Source organism: Triturus cristatus, chromosome 6 (assembly GCF_964204655.1).
Source record: "Triturus cristatus chromosome 6, aTriCri1.1, whole genome shotgun sequence".
NCBI lineage: Eukaryota > Metazoa > Chordata > Amphibia > Caudata > Salamandridae > Triturus > Triturus cristatus.
The window spans coordinates 787,599,873-787,618,235 of record NC_140589.1 but is presented as its reverse complement, the minus strand read 5'-3'; the positions used below and the strand labels follow the sequence as shown (position 1 = coordinate 787,618,235).

Sequence of the window (18,363 nt, the reverse complement as noted above, 5' to 3'; positions counted from 1 at the left end):
GCAGAGGCGTTTTGAATGCGTTGTAGTTGTTTGATGAGCTTGGCTGGGGCTCCTGCGTAGAGGGCGTTTCCGTAGTCGAGTCTGCTGCTGACGAGGGACTGGGTGACTGTTCTTCTTGTATCATTCGGGATCCACCTGTAGATCCTGCGGAGCATGCGGAGGGTGTTGAAGCAGGAGGAGGAGACGGCGTTGACTTGCTTGGTCATGGAGAGCGTTGAGTCGAGGATGATTCCTAGGTTGCGTGCATGGTCGGTGGGTGTCAGGGACGCCCCCAGTGCCGTCGGCCACCAGGAGTCGTCCCAGGCTGTTGGGTTGGAGCCGAGGATGAGGACTTCCGTCTTGTCCTATAAGTCAGACCTATAAGTTTAATTGATTCACTGCAGAACATTTTCTGCAAGCAGGTGTTGTCTAGGGTTCAGGACTGGACTTTGGAGCATCGCGTCTTGAGTGACCTCCAAACAGGATTCCGTGCAAATATTAGCACATTGAACCAGGTTTTTCACTATTTGTGTATCTACTGGTGGGAGGTTAGTATTAGAGGTGGTAAGTTATATGTTGCCTTTGTGGATTTACGCACTGCATTTGACCTAGTACCGCGAGCTAAGTTATGGGAAGTTGTTGCAGAGATGGGCTAACCCCATAATTTATTAGAGATTTTAATTCATCTGCATTCAAAAAATACAGCCCAAGTCAGGTGGGGGGAATAACCAACTCACTCAGCAGTTTTCTATTAAACGTGGAGTAAGACGGATGTGTTTTAGCGCCCACCTTATTTTCTCTTTTTATCAATGGGGTGGTAGATTATCTGGATAGGGATAGGTCTGACACCTGAAGGTAGAAGGGAGAAGTGTTCCCGCACTACTCTTTGCAGGTGACACTTTATTAATATCAAAATTCCCCCAAGGCCTCCAACAACTGTTAAATGATTTTACTGGGTTTTTGTAAGATACAGGGCCTGGTACTGAACGAGTCCAAAATGAAATAGATGATTTTGTGTTACCTTTGGAAAAAATCATGTAATAGAACCATGAATGCAGGAAGTAGTCCCCTAAAGTGAGTATTTGCCTTCGACTATCTGGGTATTCGCCTAACATCTTATCTAAATTGGGCCCCCCACATTGAAAAAGCTCAATTGTCACTAATCCAGCAGACCGCTCATATAAGTAAAATCCATAAAAACACAGTGTCCAGGAAAGTGGCCCCGGCACTGGAAATGTATTCCATTTCATGGTTTAGCTCCCTGAAAAAACTACTTAAGAGACTTGGGATGGAGGAGTATTGATCCACTCCTGAAAGGCTGTCCCATATACCGAAGTGCAGTATTAAAAGGTTATATTGGGAAACCATATTAGAGAAGGAGATAACTAAGCCGGTGGGCAGGATTTTATGAGTTTTAAAATAATTCCATTTTATGAAGAAACCATTGACGAATTTGTTCCATCCATGGCACGTAAATTATTTATACAATTCCGATACAAATTTCATTTTTTTCAGCATTTTTCTCAATTTACATCTTACATTTTTGTTTCTGGGACATGTATTTAATTATTTGTTCATTACAACTGTTCTGCATACAAAGGGGAAAGCAGGAGAACAAAAGACTGACAACTCATATTTCAAATTGTTTCCATGTACTGTACATAATCTTCCCTATCTAATTGCTCTTGTTCTATTAAAAATAATAAACATGTTTCTGGTGTAATAATATTCTGTGTACGGAGTTTGTAGTGTTTGCTAATGTCCTCTTTATTTCCTTTCTGATTCTCTTTTTTTTTTGGTTTGCTTATGATAAACTTATTCAACCAATAACGGCTACTCTAACCTGGGGTCCACTCTCACATATTTCCCTGTTCGACAAATTTACTCAGAATTCCAGTCTCTCACCTATTGCAGGGGAGGAGTATGGGGGCCGAGGTGCCACCTGTCAATGATTCCGCTGCCTGTGTACTTAATCTTGTGGCCTGGTAAGCCCCCATGACTTACTAGGGTGGCGTGCGATTGGTGTTGGGCCCGGTGTCCACCGCAGGGAGAAGGTCCCCAGCTGAGCTCTCAACATCTCCTGATTCTCTAGTTTCCCATGCCCTCATTACTTCAGACTATCGTTCAGCTAGGGGTTTACGCCATTTGGTCACTTTGTCCTCTCTGGCCAATGCCCTCTCCTCAGCTCGAGACCTCCCCCTCCCAGACAGACAGTCTGTGGCCCATAGTCGATCGCCATCATCAGGCAATCTGCCTTTTGGATAGAAGCAAAGCTAGGTCAATGAATATATGCCCAATTCTTTGGTCTTCAGGCCTCGGGAATAGTCCTACATGCAAATTTCCGGGAGACTTGTCAAGGTGCGTGCCAGGACTCCATTTACGATCTCTATGATCTTTTGCCGATAAGCTTGTATTACTGCGCAACTCCAGAGCATGTGTGTAAAGTAGGTATCCAATGCTTCACATCTAGGACATTTTTTAACCTCAACCCCGTACATAATATTATGCCTATGTGGTGTGAGGTAAGTATATGGAGTACATTGAATTGTTTACATTTAAAAGTGGCATTCCTGGAGATCTTCTTAGGCCTCCCTATGGCTTTCTTCCATTCCGCACCGGTCAGTGGTCTACCAAATAGGTCCTCCCTTTTCTCTTGCAGGTGAGTCAATGTTGGTTCTGTAATTTCCATTATCGCCACATATAGCCATTTTAGCAGGTGTCTGGCAGATCCCAATGTCACCAGTTCTTGGAGGGCCAGGTGTGTGTTGGGTTCATATGTGTACCTGCGCTAGAGTGTGTCCAGATTACTCCTGACATTATGGTAATTTAAGAATTGGCCCGGCCCCATTTCATGGTATTCCAGAAATTCTGGAAGGGGGAGTTATTCTCCATCCTGATAACAGTCCCGGACTACGGTCACTCCCACCTCTGCCATTCACTCAACTGACCTTGAGTGAAAGGGGAACCATCACCTGTCCGAGGCAGTCCTACTATAGGTAGGTCCGGTGCATAGAGAGCTAAACCTGCTCAGTGTTTTGTACATCTATCCCAGCATCTCAGGGCTACTTTTAACATCACTCCCATATTTTAGATCTTATACTTGGGATTCAGCATCCTGGGTAGTAGCAACCCGTGTGGGGGTTGATTTGGCAACACCAGTGTCTCCATCCCTCTCCCGTCTAGCCACTGTGCCAACCATTAGAGGTGTGCCACCAGGTAGTATGCCTCAAAATCCGGAGGACCTACTCCCCCTCTTATCAACGGTTGGCTTAGGACCATCAGAGACACCCTGTTCCGACCACCATCCCATATTAGGTCCCGTCAGCAAGGAATCCATATCTCTGAACCAGCTCTTAGGGATCACCACAGGGAGATTCACAAAGTAATATAGCAGACGTAGTAGCATAACCATTTTGGAGAGCGCTACTCGTGCCATAACAGAAAGTTTGAGGGATCGCCAGAAAGACACATTTGCTTTTAATGCCCCAAATGCCTTACCCAGGTTTCCCTCCAAGAGGTCCGCCTGGCTATAGAATATCCGAATACCCAAATATTTGACAGAGCACGGTGACCAGGTAAGTCCGACGGTAGGTCCATGGGTCTAGTCCATGTGGGTCTTGCTGGGAAAATGTGGGCTTTCCGAATGTTAACTTGGAGTCCCAATAATATAGCTAATTCTTCTAAGAGATGAAACGCTCTCTGTATGCCCTGCGATCCATCTCTGATGTATAACAAGATATCGTCTGCATACAACAAAATAATATTCACCGACCCATCTAGTGTTATTCAATGGCTCTCTCCCTCACTCCTAAAGCGTGCCGCCAGGGGCTCCATCCCCAGAGCAAAGAGCAGTGGTGACAGCGGACAGCCCAGTCTTGTCCCCCTATATATAGAGTAAGGTGGGGATACCACTCCGCCCATGTGCACCCTTGATGTGGGTTCTGTGTATAACAAACTAACCCACCACAGCCATTCATCTCCCAGGTCCATCATCCTCATCACCTTCAACAGGAAATCACATCGCAGAGAATCAAACGGCCTTTTACAGGTCGACCGCCACCACCAAAGCATCTGGGTATTTTGTCAGATCTTTGTGAAATAGAACATGGTACAGTCTCCTCAAGTTGTTAGAGGTCAACCTGGTGGGAATAAAACCATTTTGGTCTGCATGAACTAATTTCTGCATGTGTGGCATAAGTCTGGTGACCACCACCCTACTAAGGATTTTAAAATCGAGATTCAGCATTGACAGCGGTCTGAAGTCCGCTGTACCGGTCAAATCGACTTTATTTTCAGGCAGTGGAACCAACAGCGCCTCCCTGATGGAAGTTGGGAGGTTGCCCAACTAGAGTACCGCAGCGTACATTTTTTCCAGATGAGGGGCAAGAAGCGCTACATATGTATAATAAAATTAGGACGGGAGACCGTCTGGCCCTGGTGTCTTCCCTCTAGCCATTTCCTTGATTGCCGTACCAATTTCCTGTTTAGTGATCACCATCTCTAGACTTTTCTGAGTCGCCTGATCTAAAACTTGTAATCCCAAGCCCATCAGGTAGGTCACCATATTATCTTCCTGCACTACCCCTGGTTTACCTTATAATTTATCATAATAGTCCCTTGAAGGTGTCATTAATAATTTTGGCATAAAAGAATGTCAACGCCTCTGGTGTTAGTATATTAGAGATTGGGGAGCCCCTGCTCTCAGGTTGTATCAGCCATGCTAGCTTTTTCCCAGCCTTCCCCCCTTCAACATGTCTTCTCTCCTGATAGGTACAGAAATCTAGGAGTCTCAGCCGTTCCCAGGTTTCGTTGTATTTACTTTTAACATCTGACAGTCGTTTCTTATCCTCTTCGTCTTTCCCAGAGGCGCTATCCAGTGTCTGTATTTGTGTTTCTAATGTCTGGAGCTCCTGATTGATCTCCCGTCTAGTGTCCACTGTCTGTCCCAAGCATTGCCCCTTTACCACCACCTTAAACGTTTCCCATTCTATTAAGGGAGTGCTTGCAGTACCCTGATTTCGTTCAAAATAAGTTGTGATGGCGCTGGACAGCTGCTGCCTAAAACAGTTGTCTTCGAGTAGATTGGGAACCAGTCTCCAGAGTTGAATAGGCACTCTCTCTGTGGTTGGAGTAAATTTCAATAGGAGGGGACTGTGGTCCGAGATGGAGCTCCCTAAGTATTCTGCCCCCACCAGCTTAGTTGCCACATGCCTAGAGCAGAGGAACATATCTAATCTAGTGTGTAGGTCATAAAGTGCGGAATAAAAGGAGTATTCTCTCAGTTGTTTGTTTTGCAGCCTCCAATTATCTAACAATTCCCATCTGGACATCCATTCCCGTAAGCCCTTTACTGTCATCGCTGCAGCATTACTCCTCGTGAGGCTCCCTCTGTTGACCAGTGTCCAGCATGTAAGGCTAGTCCCAAATCCACAGTCCTCTTGTTATTCTTTTGCCCCATTAAAGAAATTTGAGGGCCAAGTAGATTGTTCTGCTTTGTAAACTAATTGGAACAGGCCATTATCTTGAGGTTCTGAGAATTTTAGCCACTGATACACGTAGGGTGGTAGTCTTTGGTCTGGCAAGATTTTGGCATGCATTATGGATCAAGTGTTTTAAATGTATTATATGAATTCTCCTTTTGTACTTCCTTTTTAAACTATATTTATATGAATTCCTTGTGTACTCTCGAATAATGAGTTTTATTTCCAAATTGTTTTATCTAGTATTATGCGTTCTATCTGTAAATTGATTTCTATGTTTATGCTGTTTTTAGTCTAGGCTGTATCTTGCACTTTATAAGATATTTGTGATCGAAAATAAAGTTATTTGATTACCATAAACAGCCGCCATGGGGCAAACAACAATATTTACGAATGTAGGAACCTTTGAGTCCAGCGTTCTCATGGACAATGTTTGTGAAACCACTGCTTGCTATAGGCTAGGGAAGTCCTTGCTCCCAATTCTCCCTGTGTAACAATAGGAGACTATAACTAGTACTGTACTCTTGGCTCAAACAGTTTAGGTTTATAGACGTTGTCAAGTACCACTATCCTCATTCAAGTCCTCACTTGTTTGCGTAACATGTACACGTCTGTTAAGAAAGTGCTCCTCATTCAGAGCAAACTCAAATGCCCACATGGGTATCAATTGTAGAACTTGGAACAAGTGTTCACATGAAACTCATTTTCAAAACCTCAGTATAATAGTGCAGGATTTTCTGTATAGACTTAATCTAGTCGAGAACAGTTAGGTTTTGTATAGATAAAGTTCTATCTAGAGTTAATCTTTGAGGAGAAACAACCAGTATTTCAGGGTCTTTGTACGTATGCTAGAACATGGTGGTTCAATTGGGCACGAGGGGCGGCTCTTCTGTTTCGCTAATAATAAGAATTGCTTACATACAGTTAGGGCTTCTTACTCGATCGTAAATCTGTTTTTGCCTCCACCTGGACCGTCTCAGAGCAGAACAGCGTCATTGAACCGAACAGATGGACAGACGCTGTATTAATAACTGTTTATGAATTACAAATTTAAGGTGTGTTCGGCTGCCTCTCCTTCTTACATCACATTAACCCATTACATTGCCATTGAGCATTACTATATCAAGATTTAGTTGCTATTAGTCCACAGGAGCCATTGTTTTTGATAATAATGTTATAAAGGCGGGGTATTTAGTTCAACCTTACGTGGTATTCCCTGTTCAGGAGAGGAGGGGGCATTAGAATAAGGTGTTCTAATAAACTATCAGGTGAAAGATTTTGGATATAAAAGGGTTCATATTGTATGGTAGTAAGATACAGCCATACGGGGCGGTCTCCCGGTAACAGAATCACCTAGGTAGGAAATTGACAGTGCTCAGGTCTTCCGAGTGGAAAGATAAAGATGCTGCAGTGAAGCCATGTTGTGTCCTTGAGGCCAGGCATGCCGAAGGGTGTGTCGGTAGGCGTGGCAAGACTGAACGGGAAACGGGAGGACCTGTATTGGAATACCCTCCCCATCCTCTTGCGACAGACCCAGGACCTGCTGACCTTCAGGCGACTTCTCAAAACCTGGCTGTTCGAGCAGTAGCAACACCACCACCCCCTCCCACCTTAGCGCCTTGAGACCCTCACGGGTGAGTAGTGCGCTCTACAAATGTTTGATTGATTGATAAAATAACTGAGAGAGACTAAAGTGTTAAAAAGGAAATTGGAAAAAAGAAGAGGCAGATTGAAGGACTGGATCGCTGGGGATCAAACCCTGTGTTTTGAAGGGAATCAAGCGCTGAATAGCTAGTGCTCACTCATTGCACTGGTCAACCACGTGCAATATCAAGGATGAGGTTGTGGAAACAAGGGTGTCAAAAACGTGCCAGTGGGAATCGCGCTAAGACAAGGTTTAGTTCTCATTCATGTGCCAGGGATTGGTGGAGCCATACTCCAGATGCTCATATTGTTGGTGTGAAACGGTCATTAAACCAGGAGGAAGGAACAATGAGAAATTGAAGGGGCGGCCTGTTGGGAATCAGGCTCTGCGTATTGCTTAGTCTAAAAGGATTGGGATACAGATTTGCAGGCCCGTTGAAATTCTGGATCATCCTCCATGGAAAAGTGCTGGTCTTCACGAATCCATATGCCTTTATACATTACAAAAGTTCTTGGACTCTTCCGTCCTGGCTGTAATAAACATTTAATGTCCACCTGGTTTGCTAATGTCCTCTCACTCTCCCATCTCTAAGACTTTTCTTATATTGAGCTGCCAAGATCCCACTGGGAAAGGTCACAGTTCCACACCGACACTTCCTGGTCCGTCAATATGACTCCCTAGTCTGATGGGCTAACGTCTAACTACACTGACCTACCCCACAGGGTAGCATCTAGCCCCCACTGCTGACACAATCCTGCCTAAGTTGATGTTATTGAGTACAAACTTCCTGTTTTTTACCTGTGAGCCAACCCATTCTATCCTGTTTGGAACTGCACTAATACACCCATACCTCGTTACACCACGCCAGTTACGTAAGATCTGCATGCATATCTAACAGCATGAATGCTATACTTCTTGCTAACTAAAATGTTTGATGATATCAGTATAATGTTTAATGTTTCCTGTTTAAACTGTTGAGGTTTTTGGCCGAAAGATGGTTGCCCTATGTCTGTATAGGCTATTAACGGGCACACCCCTTATGACCACTGAACAACTGTCAGGAGGGACGTATGACTATAGAGTCCCCACCACATGTTACCCACACCGACGTTTACCAATTATTTTGCCCTTTCGGTCTTACAATGGAAGCCCCACCCAATTCAGAGTGATCCCCACCACTTCCTCACACTCATCTACACCCTCAGCATATCACAGGGCTTTACAATGTTTCTTCAGTAGCCAAGGGTACTACCTTTTGCTAGCACACTCACATTTACCCTGGTAAATCCTAGTCTTGCTTTGGTGATAGTGCTCAGACACCTGTTTATCCCACACTGTTGGAGTCCCAAGAGACCCTTGCAATGACCCATTACGCACACCACCAGAGCACATTAATACTGCCTTGACTCCCTATAGTGCGCCCCTTTCTCTCCGATTGTTATCAACCAGCTATCCTACAGGGCTGGGTAGGTACCTGGCCGGTTTTGGAGAGGCCAGCTTGTGGCTCAGTGTGTCCTACGTAGAATAAGGGTAGGGGAATGTGTCCTGCTACGCATTCTACGAGATGAGTGGGGGATGGGTAGGGGTTGTTATTGTTGATTTTGTTACAGTTTTACTTGTAGGTTTTATTGCTCTGGCTCTTCTTCTCCCCGCTCTCTATTGCCTTTATGCTAGCCTTTCCTGCTCTCCCCAGCCCACTGGCTCGCTCCTGCGGCTACCTGGGTGGTGCTTCTACATACACTACCCCCTTACGCACGATACTCTAGCCCAGGGCACAAGCATTAAATCCAACTGTACCGCACCCTTACCCCTTAGTTCAGCCCTCACAATACGCAATATTTCAAAACTCCCACTGGAACACTCCAGGCAAATAATAGTGGACACGGTTGCGCCACTCCTACTTCTAGATAAACACCCAGAACATCAACTATATGGCTCGTCCCTAACCTCTCTGTGGTTCAGCAGCACACTTAAACTTGATGGGAGGATGCTATTCTGGGATACATGGGCTCCACAAGGTATAAACCCTATATATGTTTTAAGTTAATTTCAGGGTTTTTTGTAATAAAAGAAATGTTCCCCTCAACCTTTGTCCCATCCCTCCTCTCTCTGACTCATCTCAAACCTTTCTGACTGCTATGAACCCCTCAAACGTCCTTTGCAAACTTTCCCTCATTTTTTTTACCCATCACCCAACTAACAGACATACACAACCTCTACTTACAAAATGCAACTTCTTACTTCCCCTTTCAAATCCATTTTCATCATTCTCTCCCTATTTTAAATTCTACTGAACACACAAAAAATCCAGAACACAAACCTAACCCAAATGATGCACAAAGCAAAACAAATAAATAAATATATTATTCTGCCAACTATTAACCTCTAATCTTGGGCTCTAGAGTAGCCTGCTACACACCGCAAATCGCTTCAACGCATCGTCATGTGTAGTAAGCACTATATGAAAATAATTTACAGTTACAATTACATTAGACCTAGCCATGTCTCAAGGCCTTAACTTCCCATCTAGTGTGCCCACGATAACAGGGCCACAGCATTTTGCTTCGAACTTTAGTAAGATCAACCCCGTTTGTGTAAATCGAAATAACTTTTCAACAGCCCACTATTAAGCCCCAAGAAACTAATTTCCCAGTTGCATTGTAGACCAATTTATATTTTCCATTTATGTGAATAATCATATGTATGGGCAGAAAACCCTAGAAACAGCTCTAGGTCACAATGGATATTGGGGATAGTCTCACGAAGTTTTGCCTTAAACTGTTGATATGTAATTGAAGCAAGTCTTGGGATATGCAGATTGTTGGCTCTCTTTCGCGGTGTGATAATGCATTTCTGTGTTTGAGAAAAACCTGATGGTGAAGGAGACTAAACAGTGTAACACAGCTGAGATCTCCATTAAAGTAAAGTGATATGGTTTTTAGGTAGATGCTGAGGAGGAAAGACTTCACTAGTTGTATTTAATCCGAAAAGAAAATAGCAAAATGTTGGGCCAATAATATGAGAAAATGGAAATTATATAAATGGTTAAATTCATATGATGAATCTGTGCTCCCATAATATGGAGAGGAATGTATTATCTATTCCTTATCACAGGGAGCATACACAATCCAAACACTACTCGACCTGGTCCATAAGTGGCATTTCACAATGATTTTACAAATATTTGTATGTGTCCATGTACTAAACTTTTTTTTAAATTAATTATAGGGCAGCCCAAAACTAGAGGAAAGTTTGAAAAATGACCAAACGAAATGTAGAGCAAGGTAAGCCTTTTGTTTTCTTATTCCCTTTTTGTATTTGAATTGTGTTTGTATACTTTAGAAAAGGAAAAATATCAGGCTCTTGGAAATTACATAAAGGTAATGATTGTGCATATTTATGTTGAATAAAATGTTTCCATAAGTGGGACTCGAGTCCACATCTTGAAAATGATAATGTTTTAATCTAGTATCTTAGACTGCTAGCCTACACTACCTCATGGAAAATTTGTCTACCCTAGGCTTATATATAGGAAATACGATAGCAAAACCATTGCACACTGTAGAGCAAATGTAGTAATCAGTACCCTTCTGAAAGAAAACAAGCATTTACAATGCAATGGTCTCGGCATTGGTAAAGTTAGAGCTATTGGCATTGCTCATGACATTATTTTTGTTTATGTTTTTGTTTTTAAAACATTTAAAGAAACGGCATTGTTATTTACAATGTCAATAGCTTAATCACTCTCAAATGCGAGACCTATTGCATTTGCACCCACACACAGAGCCACCTACACACACACTGATTAAGCTATTGACATTGTAAATAACAATGCCGTTTCTCTACATGTTTTAACCCCTTCAGTGCCCGCCCCTTTCCCCGCCCAGTGCCGGCCGTTGCATTAGCGGGCGGGGTCTATGACGAGCTGGACTCGTCATGGGCACAGCGCCACCGCGGCCCATGACGAGTCCAGCTCGTCATGGGCACTGAAGGGGTTAAAAACAAAAACATAAACAAAAATAATGTCATGAGCAATGCCAATAGCTCTAACTTTAACAATGCCGAGACCGTTGCATTGTAAATGCTTGTTTATGGAGAGGTTGGGAAGAGAGCGTATGAGGCAATCTCTGGACTACACTAATTGTGATGTTAATGTGCCTCTGGAAAAGGAGTAGTGGGTGGGACAGGTACGTGAGAAGGGAGGGTAGAGGAAAGGAGAATACGGGTTGGGGTGCCCATGATGGGAAAGTCTCTCCGAGGGACAGCCAGCCTCTCTCGTATACCACCGCTTCTCTTCACCTCAGCGGCCCGGCCCCCCTCACCAGCAGCGCCGTGCAGCTCATGGAGCGGCCGCTCCTCCTCCTTTACAGACCAGAGGACACACAAAGCAGTGCCCAAAAGACCGGGGGCCCGCGCAGCTCGCAAGGACCCTCTAATTCATTGATGGTCAGAGGGAGGGGTCCAGGCTGTACTCCCCACCGCTGCCTCAGCCGCACTCTCCCCGGCCAAGCAGCACACCCTCCGCCTCTTCTCACTACCTCACAGATTCTTATTCATGCTCCTCCTCGACGAAATTCAACCGCGAGACACCGCGGGGAAGTGAAGTCCAGTCCCCTGTCTCCTTCACTCATTGGGGCAGGCGTGGGAAAAGAGGCGGCGCAACAAGAAAAGCTACTGTCCGATATGCTGGTTATGATGCCAATAAAAATGCGTGACGCATTGACGAATGGAACGGCGAGTATACGGGGGCCATCTTAGATTGGAATAGTCGCAACAGGAAAAGACAAGTAACCAGTAACTACTCTTAGAGCTGGCCGCTTGTGTAGCGTTGTTTCGGATTAAAGTAAACAGTATCGACTTAAGGAACATCGGTGAGAACAATGGTCTCTTTGTGAAGCAGTTTTGATCCTGATTTAATTGCGAATATATACCATCCCAAGATGGCTGCTATATTAAAGGTCTACCACCCAGTAGATGTTTGAACAATTCTCGATTTCACGTATGCTTACCGCTCGGACATTTTAGAACGTGTTAAGTTCAGTTAGTTACTGCAATATTACGGAATGAAACACAAGTTCTTCCTCCCGCATATTTAAAATTGAAAACCAAAGCCCTCCTTTGCCACACTGCTTGCGCGTTCCATGGTGTTGGCAAGCTACCGGTGACGAGCCTGCGTCTGTCTGGCAGGGGAGAGCAATAACGTGTGTGAACATGTGACCTCTGAGCTCCTCGGGGCAGAGGGAGGGAGGGAGGATGAGTCTGTAAAGAACTAGGTTTTCAAGCCTTTAGGCCAATCCTCTAAACAGATGTAACCCAGACTGCAAGGCCATCATACGGTCATCCTCCTAACTGAACTCATGCCATGCTGCCAAGGCCGACAGTTTATGTTGTGGCTACACAGTTTCTTTAAAAAAAAAAATTTAAAAAAAGATTAAAATGCAAAAACCTAGAACCAAACAATTACAACATGATATCAACTCTCCCATACTTTGACAAAATCACAAAAATTATATTGTCCCACCAAGTAAAGCTGTAAAAGGTTTTCAACCTCAAAAAAGCTAGCTCTTGCACCATGGAACGGAATCCGCATAACTAGATGTTAAGGAGAAGCTTCTCTGGATAAAACATTCTGGTACGTTCGTGGTACCTACAGGAGCGTCTGCAACCTTGGATAGCAACAATCAATACAGAATACTTAAACAAAGGATCAGTAAAATAATTATCGTAGTACTAAGATGATTGTAGCTACACTTTCATAAAATACCTACTCATGAGAACTTATAGTCCAACGCACCCATATTACATCGGTGTGCATCATGGTTAAACGTGTGCCTCTTTTAAGCACACACTTGTTTCCTGTAGCCTTTCATTGAGCATAAAAGAAAGGTTAGCGAGTCAATGGAACTGTCAGTCACCGGCAGTCTTGCCATCTCGGATGATGATGGCATTCTGGTGTTCCTATAACTTAAAGGAGCCCGGAGCAAGTCCTTAAACCAGATATTCTCACCACTAACACACCAATTATCTCAGCAAAAGCCGTGGTAGGTTAGCGTAGCATGACCTGGTTGCTAGGGTCCGTTGGGGAAAAAAACACAATCTCAAGCACTAGATAAGTTCGTGTCTTACTTCCACTATGTAAAGATACCCAATCGAGCAACTGCAGATCCGGTGAAGCCCCAATGTTGACCCCAGGAAGCCTTCCAGCAGAAGCTGAGACACTCCTGAAAAATCAAGGCTGCAAGTTTCCTGACTTCAGAATGCCCCTCTGCACAGACCACGAGGGCACCTATGTGGAACAATAAAGATGCAATGCAGATTCAATAGTGCCTCCGCCGCCTACGCCATACCACTACAAGACCAATGCCTCCTTCCCAGACCTCATAATGGTATTTCTGCAGAGTCCAGGATTCGCCATTTCTTAGATCGCCCTAGGCCCCACCCGCAGTCCCGTGCCCATCTGCATTCCTTAAAATGACCACTTTAAAGACACCGCATAACGAACATTTACAACATGCCACGGTGGAATACCCCTGTATTTCAAGTGATGATTTAATCTTCTCTATACAATAGCAGTGTCAGGGCGACTGTACATCCCCCATCCCCACACCGCTGCGCCTCCTTCCCGGTACTAGTCGCAGAGGCACAGCGGCTGGGGACCCGCTACTCCGACCCCTCCTAGCCCTCTCAACCGCCTCCCCCCTCCCAAGGTCCCTTGTCCCCGTACCTTTGAACAGGTAGTCGTACTCGTCGTCCCGGGTGCCCATGTCCGGGTCGGTCTCCGGACAATGCAGACTCTGTTGGATCCTGACCCTGCAGGGTGGAAGCGACCAATCACAAACGGCGAGCAGGAAGTGGACACGGGATGCCAGGCACGCAGGCAGTCGAATGCTACGGCGTGCTGACTGGCAGAGTAGCGGACCAATGGAATTCAGGGCATTAGGAACCGAGTAACGGCCACTGTACGGTAACGCTATTATTTTCTGATCAACCCAGAAATACATGTGGTGGAACGATGTACGGTCGGTGCAGCCGGAAGTACAACGGGAAAATCTTGCTGGGTCGGCTGTTGTGATTAGAACCAGGGTTGGGTATAAATGCAAGAAGGGTACAATATACCCGCGGAGTAGTGGCCGGCGTATCTCTAACTGTAAGGGATAACAAGGCAGAGCAAAAGGCAAGCACACCACTGCCTTTCTCCGAGGCAGAGCAGAAATGCCTCGGAGAAAGGCAGCGGCGTTTTCGGATTCGGGGGGGGATAATTAGACTTCTTGCAAAAAACACGCCCCCCGATCCGAAAAGGACGGGGCCTAATCGGAATGACTGACCTCTTCTCCAATGGCTGGCCAGCATTCAAGAGGCCAGCCAATGGAGAACAGGGGAGAAGAGGGGCGGGTTCAAGCCCCTCTTCTCCAAGTCATTAAATCTCGCGAGCGAGACTGCGCAAGCGCAGCCTTCGCTAGCCGAGACCTAAAACAGTTTGCCTACAGCTGGATGAAGTAGAGCAGAGAAAGGAAGGGGAAGAAAACAACATAATGAAGGAAAGATAACTAGTTGGCTCAGCAGTCAGATGAAGAAAGAGAGACGGGAGAGGGAGAAAAAGAAAGACACTGACCTGCAACAGTGTGAGAGAAAGAGAGAGGTATACAAAGGTTGTGGAAAAAGGTGTGGGGAAACAGTGGAAAACTAGGAGTGACAAGAGAGATGTGGGGTAAAACTTGCACAAGCAAAATGGAAGGTGAAAGAGAGAGAGTAAACAGCAGGATATGCACTCCCCTGGTGTGCTAAATTAGAAAAGTGTTGAAAGTACAGAAAAGAAAATAGTGATGGTATAGTGAATGAATGAATGAATAAAATACTTTATTGTATTATTAATTTGATTAAAATAAAACAAAAACAAAAATGCGAGCAGATAAAAATAAAATGGTTTCAGTGACTACATTTCCCTATAAAAAGAGCATACATATTTCATAATACCGTATTTATTGCCGGCCCCAAGGAGGGCTGCCAATCACGGGAGACATGCAAGTTCGGCACCATTTGCAGAGTGGTGCTGCCTTGGTGCTTACATTGAGGTCTGGAAAGCGGGGCAGGTCGCTGTCAGGATTCGACATCAACCTACACGGGTAACGAAATATAATTTATTTACGTGATGAAAAGCATGCCCACTGGGGATATTATTACTTCGCACCACAACGACCAGAAGGCCGTGAGAGGGCCACGCCCATTGGGGCGGGGAATTTAAATTAGACAGGTGTGCGATGAACTTGCTTTCACTCCTGAATATACGCCACTGAGGAAGGGATAAAGGACTCCCGAAACGCGTTTGGCGTTGGCCTGATATTGATGCCTGTTCCCTGTTAGCTGCCTGCTTGCAATTTGCCAATAAATATGAAAAAAATACATGAGCTAATAGATGTCAGAGGCCACACTCCTTTGGGGCTACCTGCGTTTGTGGATATATATATTTATATCTATATATCTATATATTACAAAAGCCATCTGAACAATCAATGCTTTATAGACATGCTCTATAAAAACAGTACCATCCTTATAATTGCACTGCCCTCTTTGAGCCTGAAACAGTATCGTACGGCCTCTGCAGTTGTTCTTATTTTAGTGTTATTAAACAAGGGGCGTAAATATCTCCTCCCTATGTGCAGCAGCTTTGGGCAGATGCAAATTAAATGTTCAAGAGATTCCTTACTAATTCCACAAAGCCGACATGCTGGTATATCTTTAAGTGCCTGGTTGCAAGTCCCTTCAAACGCCCCAATCAGTATGTAGAATTGTCTAAACCTTAAGTATTTCTGTTTTATGTAACTGGGTAGATTCTATCCCAAGTATTCTTGAGCCTTTATGGTATATGTATCAATTACTAGGTCCATATGTTTATATTTCTCAGCTTGTAGAAGATCTGAGTTCCACTGCTTTGTAGTTAGCGTATTGCGTATTAGATTTTTCCACACATCCCTAGTCATTCGCCCCAACTCCTGTATATCAGGCAGGTCATAAGATCCTATTTCCATCATTACATTATATAGTTGAAACTCTCTGACTTTTTTTGCTCTGGATTGCTTCAATGTGCACGGATCAGCATTGGCACAATCAATAATGTAATTCACACAACTTCTCTTATGCAACAGTTCCAGAGATTTTAGACCGAATTCCAATCTTATGGTGCAATGTGGAATTGCCTGTCGTAAATGAAGTATGGTGCGTACACATTTCATAAAGCATTTCTCAAGTTCAACAATGACTTTATTATTCATTACTGGAGATGCATATAATAAGTAGGGAATCATTTTCATTTGTAATGGTGATGGATTAATAGCATTTCCTCCAAATATTTTCATGAATCTCGAGATTGATTTAGTAATAGCAGTTGATTTTGCATTCTTACTCACTTTATGGCTTGACCATGATAACTTGTTGTCAAAAATTACGCCGAGATAGTTAAATTGTTCCACTACCTCCATTAAATTTTCTCCTAGTGTCCACTTTATAGGTTTTATATTCTGACCAAACGTCACAATTTTTGTTTTTGACAAATTGGCTATCAAATTGTTCACTATATTATAAGTATGTAGTTGGTTCATTTGGTACTGGAGTCCTTTCGAAGTTAGGGACAAAATTACTAAGTCGTCCGCATATGCTAGGTATGGTATCTTTTTACCTCCTAATTTAGGTGCCACACCCATATCGGAACTTAGCGCCAAATCTATGTCTGAAATATAGAGAGAGAATAACAGCGGTGCAAGGACACAGCCTTGCTTAAGACCATTTATGATATCCATTTTTTGGCGACCGTGTATTATCATGAGCCAATTTCACCTGAAGCCATGTTTCCGAATGCAGGCCAACAATAAGATTCAAAAGATTCTGATCAATTTCCCATGCTGTTAATTTACTCCACAGCCTTTGTCGGTTAACCATATCAAACGCTGTGGAATAATCCACAAAACAGGCGTATAGCGTTATCTTTTTTATATGCTTGCTTTTTTTCCTAACAGGGCCAATGAAGTGATATTATCGAGTGTCGAACACCCTGTGCGAAATCCAGTTTGGGTTATTGGTATTAGTTGAAACAAACACAAAAAACATGAGGATTCAATCCTCTAATTGGATTGGTTACCTTAGTTAAAGTAAGGCCATACACTGAGATATAATAAGACAAATGTTACCAGGTTGCTAAATTTACAGCCAAAAATATATAAAATCATACATAGAATAATCAATTTCTAATCAAACATATGAATTCAAAGTAATGTATTATCAATATTTTGTTCAAAAGATCATGTTCTATACAATTGATATTGACATAGTTAAAAACACATTTAAAATCATATATTCATCATATTTTTAAATAAAAGGTAAACAATATGTGCAGTAAATACATGAAGAACAACTGTCGACATGGCGTTTCGGTGCTAAGGTGGATCGTCACCTTCTTCAGGACAATAGTTCAATATTAAAAATCTGAATAGAATGTAAAAAACTTTATTAGAAAAAAAAAATGTTAAACATTCTTGTGTTACATTATTCATGATTTATATTTAGCAACCTAGGAATAAGTCTGCCTGGATGAAAAGTCTAGGCCAAAAATCCAATAGGCTTAAACTCGTTAATTTAAAACACAGAAAGATTACTCAAACATAATAGTTCAATACACCGGTCTCGTTCATATTAATAGTAAACCCGTTACATACCTATTGATTTATATGGAAGCTCTTATATTTGCCTCCAATGAAGTTTTGGACGGGTTCCTCGTCTGGTTTTTACAGTCTCATTGGTGCCGGATGGTACTATGAGGGAAGAGAATTCCATTATAATCAGACCCTCTGAATATTGTCTCATTTCAAATATAGAACGGCCTGAATAAACTTACCCCTAGAATTTTTTTGGGAGGGTCTTTGTTTAGTTTTCTCACCCTTCTATTTCTATGAATCCCTTCAAGGCGTAAATGTAATACCTACGGGGTGTGCAAAAATATGCTATTTGGAATAATTTAAAAATATATATATCCCGAAGGTTTTCACATTCTAAATACAGAGCCAACTTTACTTTAAATTGCTAAAAGATAAAAACCACTTTTTAATGGTGTGGCTTACCTTTATTAGTTATCCCTAATATGCACACCATAATTTGTTTCAATAGTCCTTTGTTGTTTCTTAGGAAAGGTGCAGGTCTATCCTCATTTTGAATATTTGCATTGATCATAGATGGTACTGTTGTTACAAGGCAAGTATTTGTTGATGCCTT

The 18,363-nt window shown here is 43.3% G+C and overlaps 1 protein-coding gene across 1 annotated transcript in view; it reads left to right on the top strand.

The window, feature by feature from the left end:
- LOC146817879 (interferon-induced, double-stranded RNA-activated protein kinase-like) overlaps positions 1–18,363 on the top strand; it is a 512,572-nt gene that overhangs the window by 351,552 nt on the left and 142,657 nt on the right. Inside the window, exon 9 of the mRNA XM_085611365.1 lies at positions 10,333–10,388. Within this exon, the coding sequence (XP_085467491.1) occupies positions 10,333–10,388 (56 nt within the window). The remainder of the gene's footprint in view (positions 1–10,332; positions 10,389–18,363) is intronic.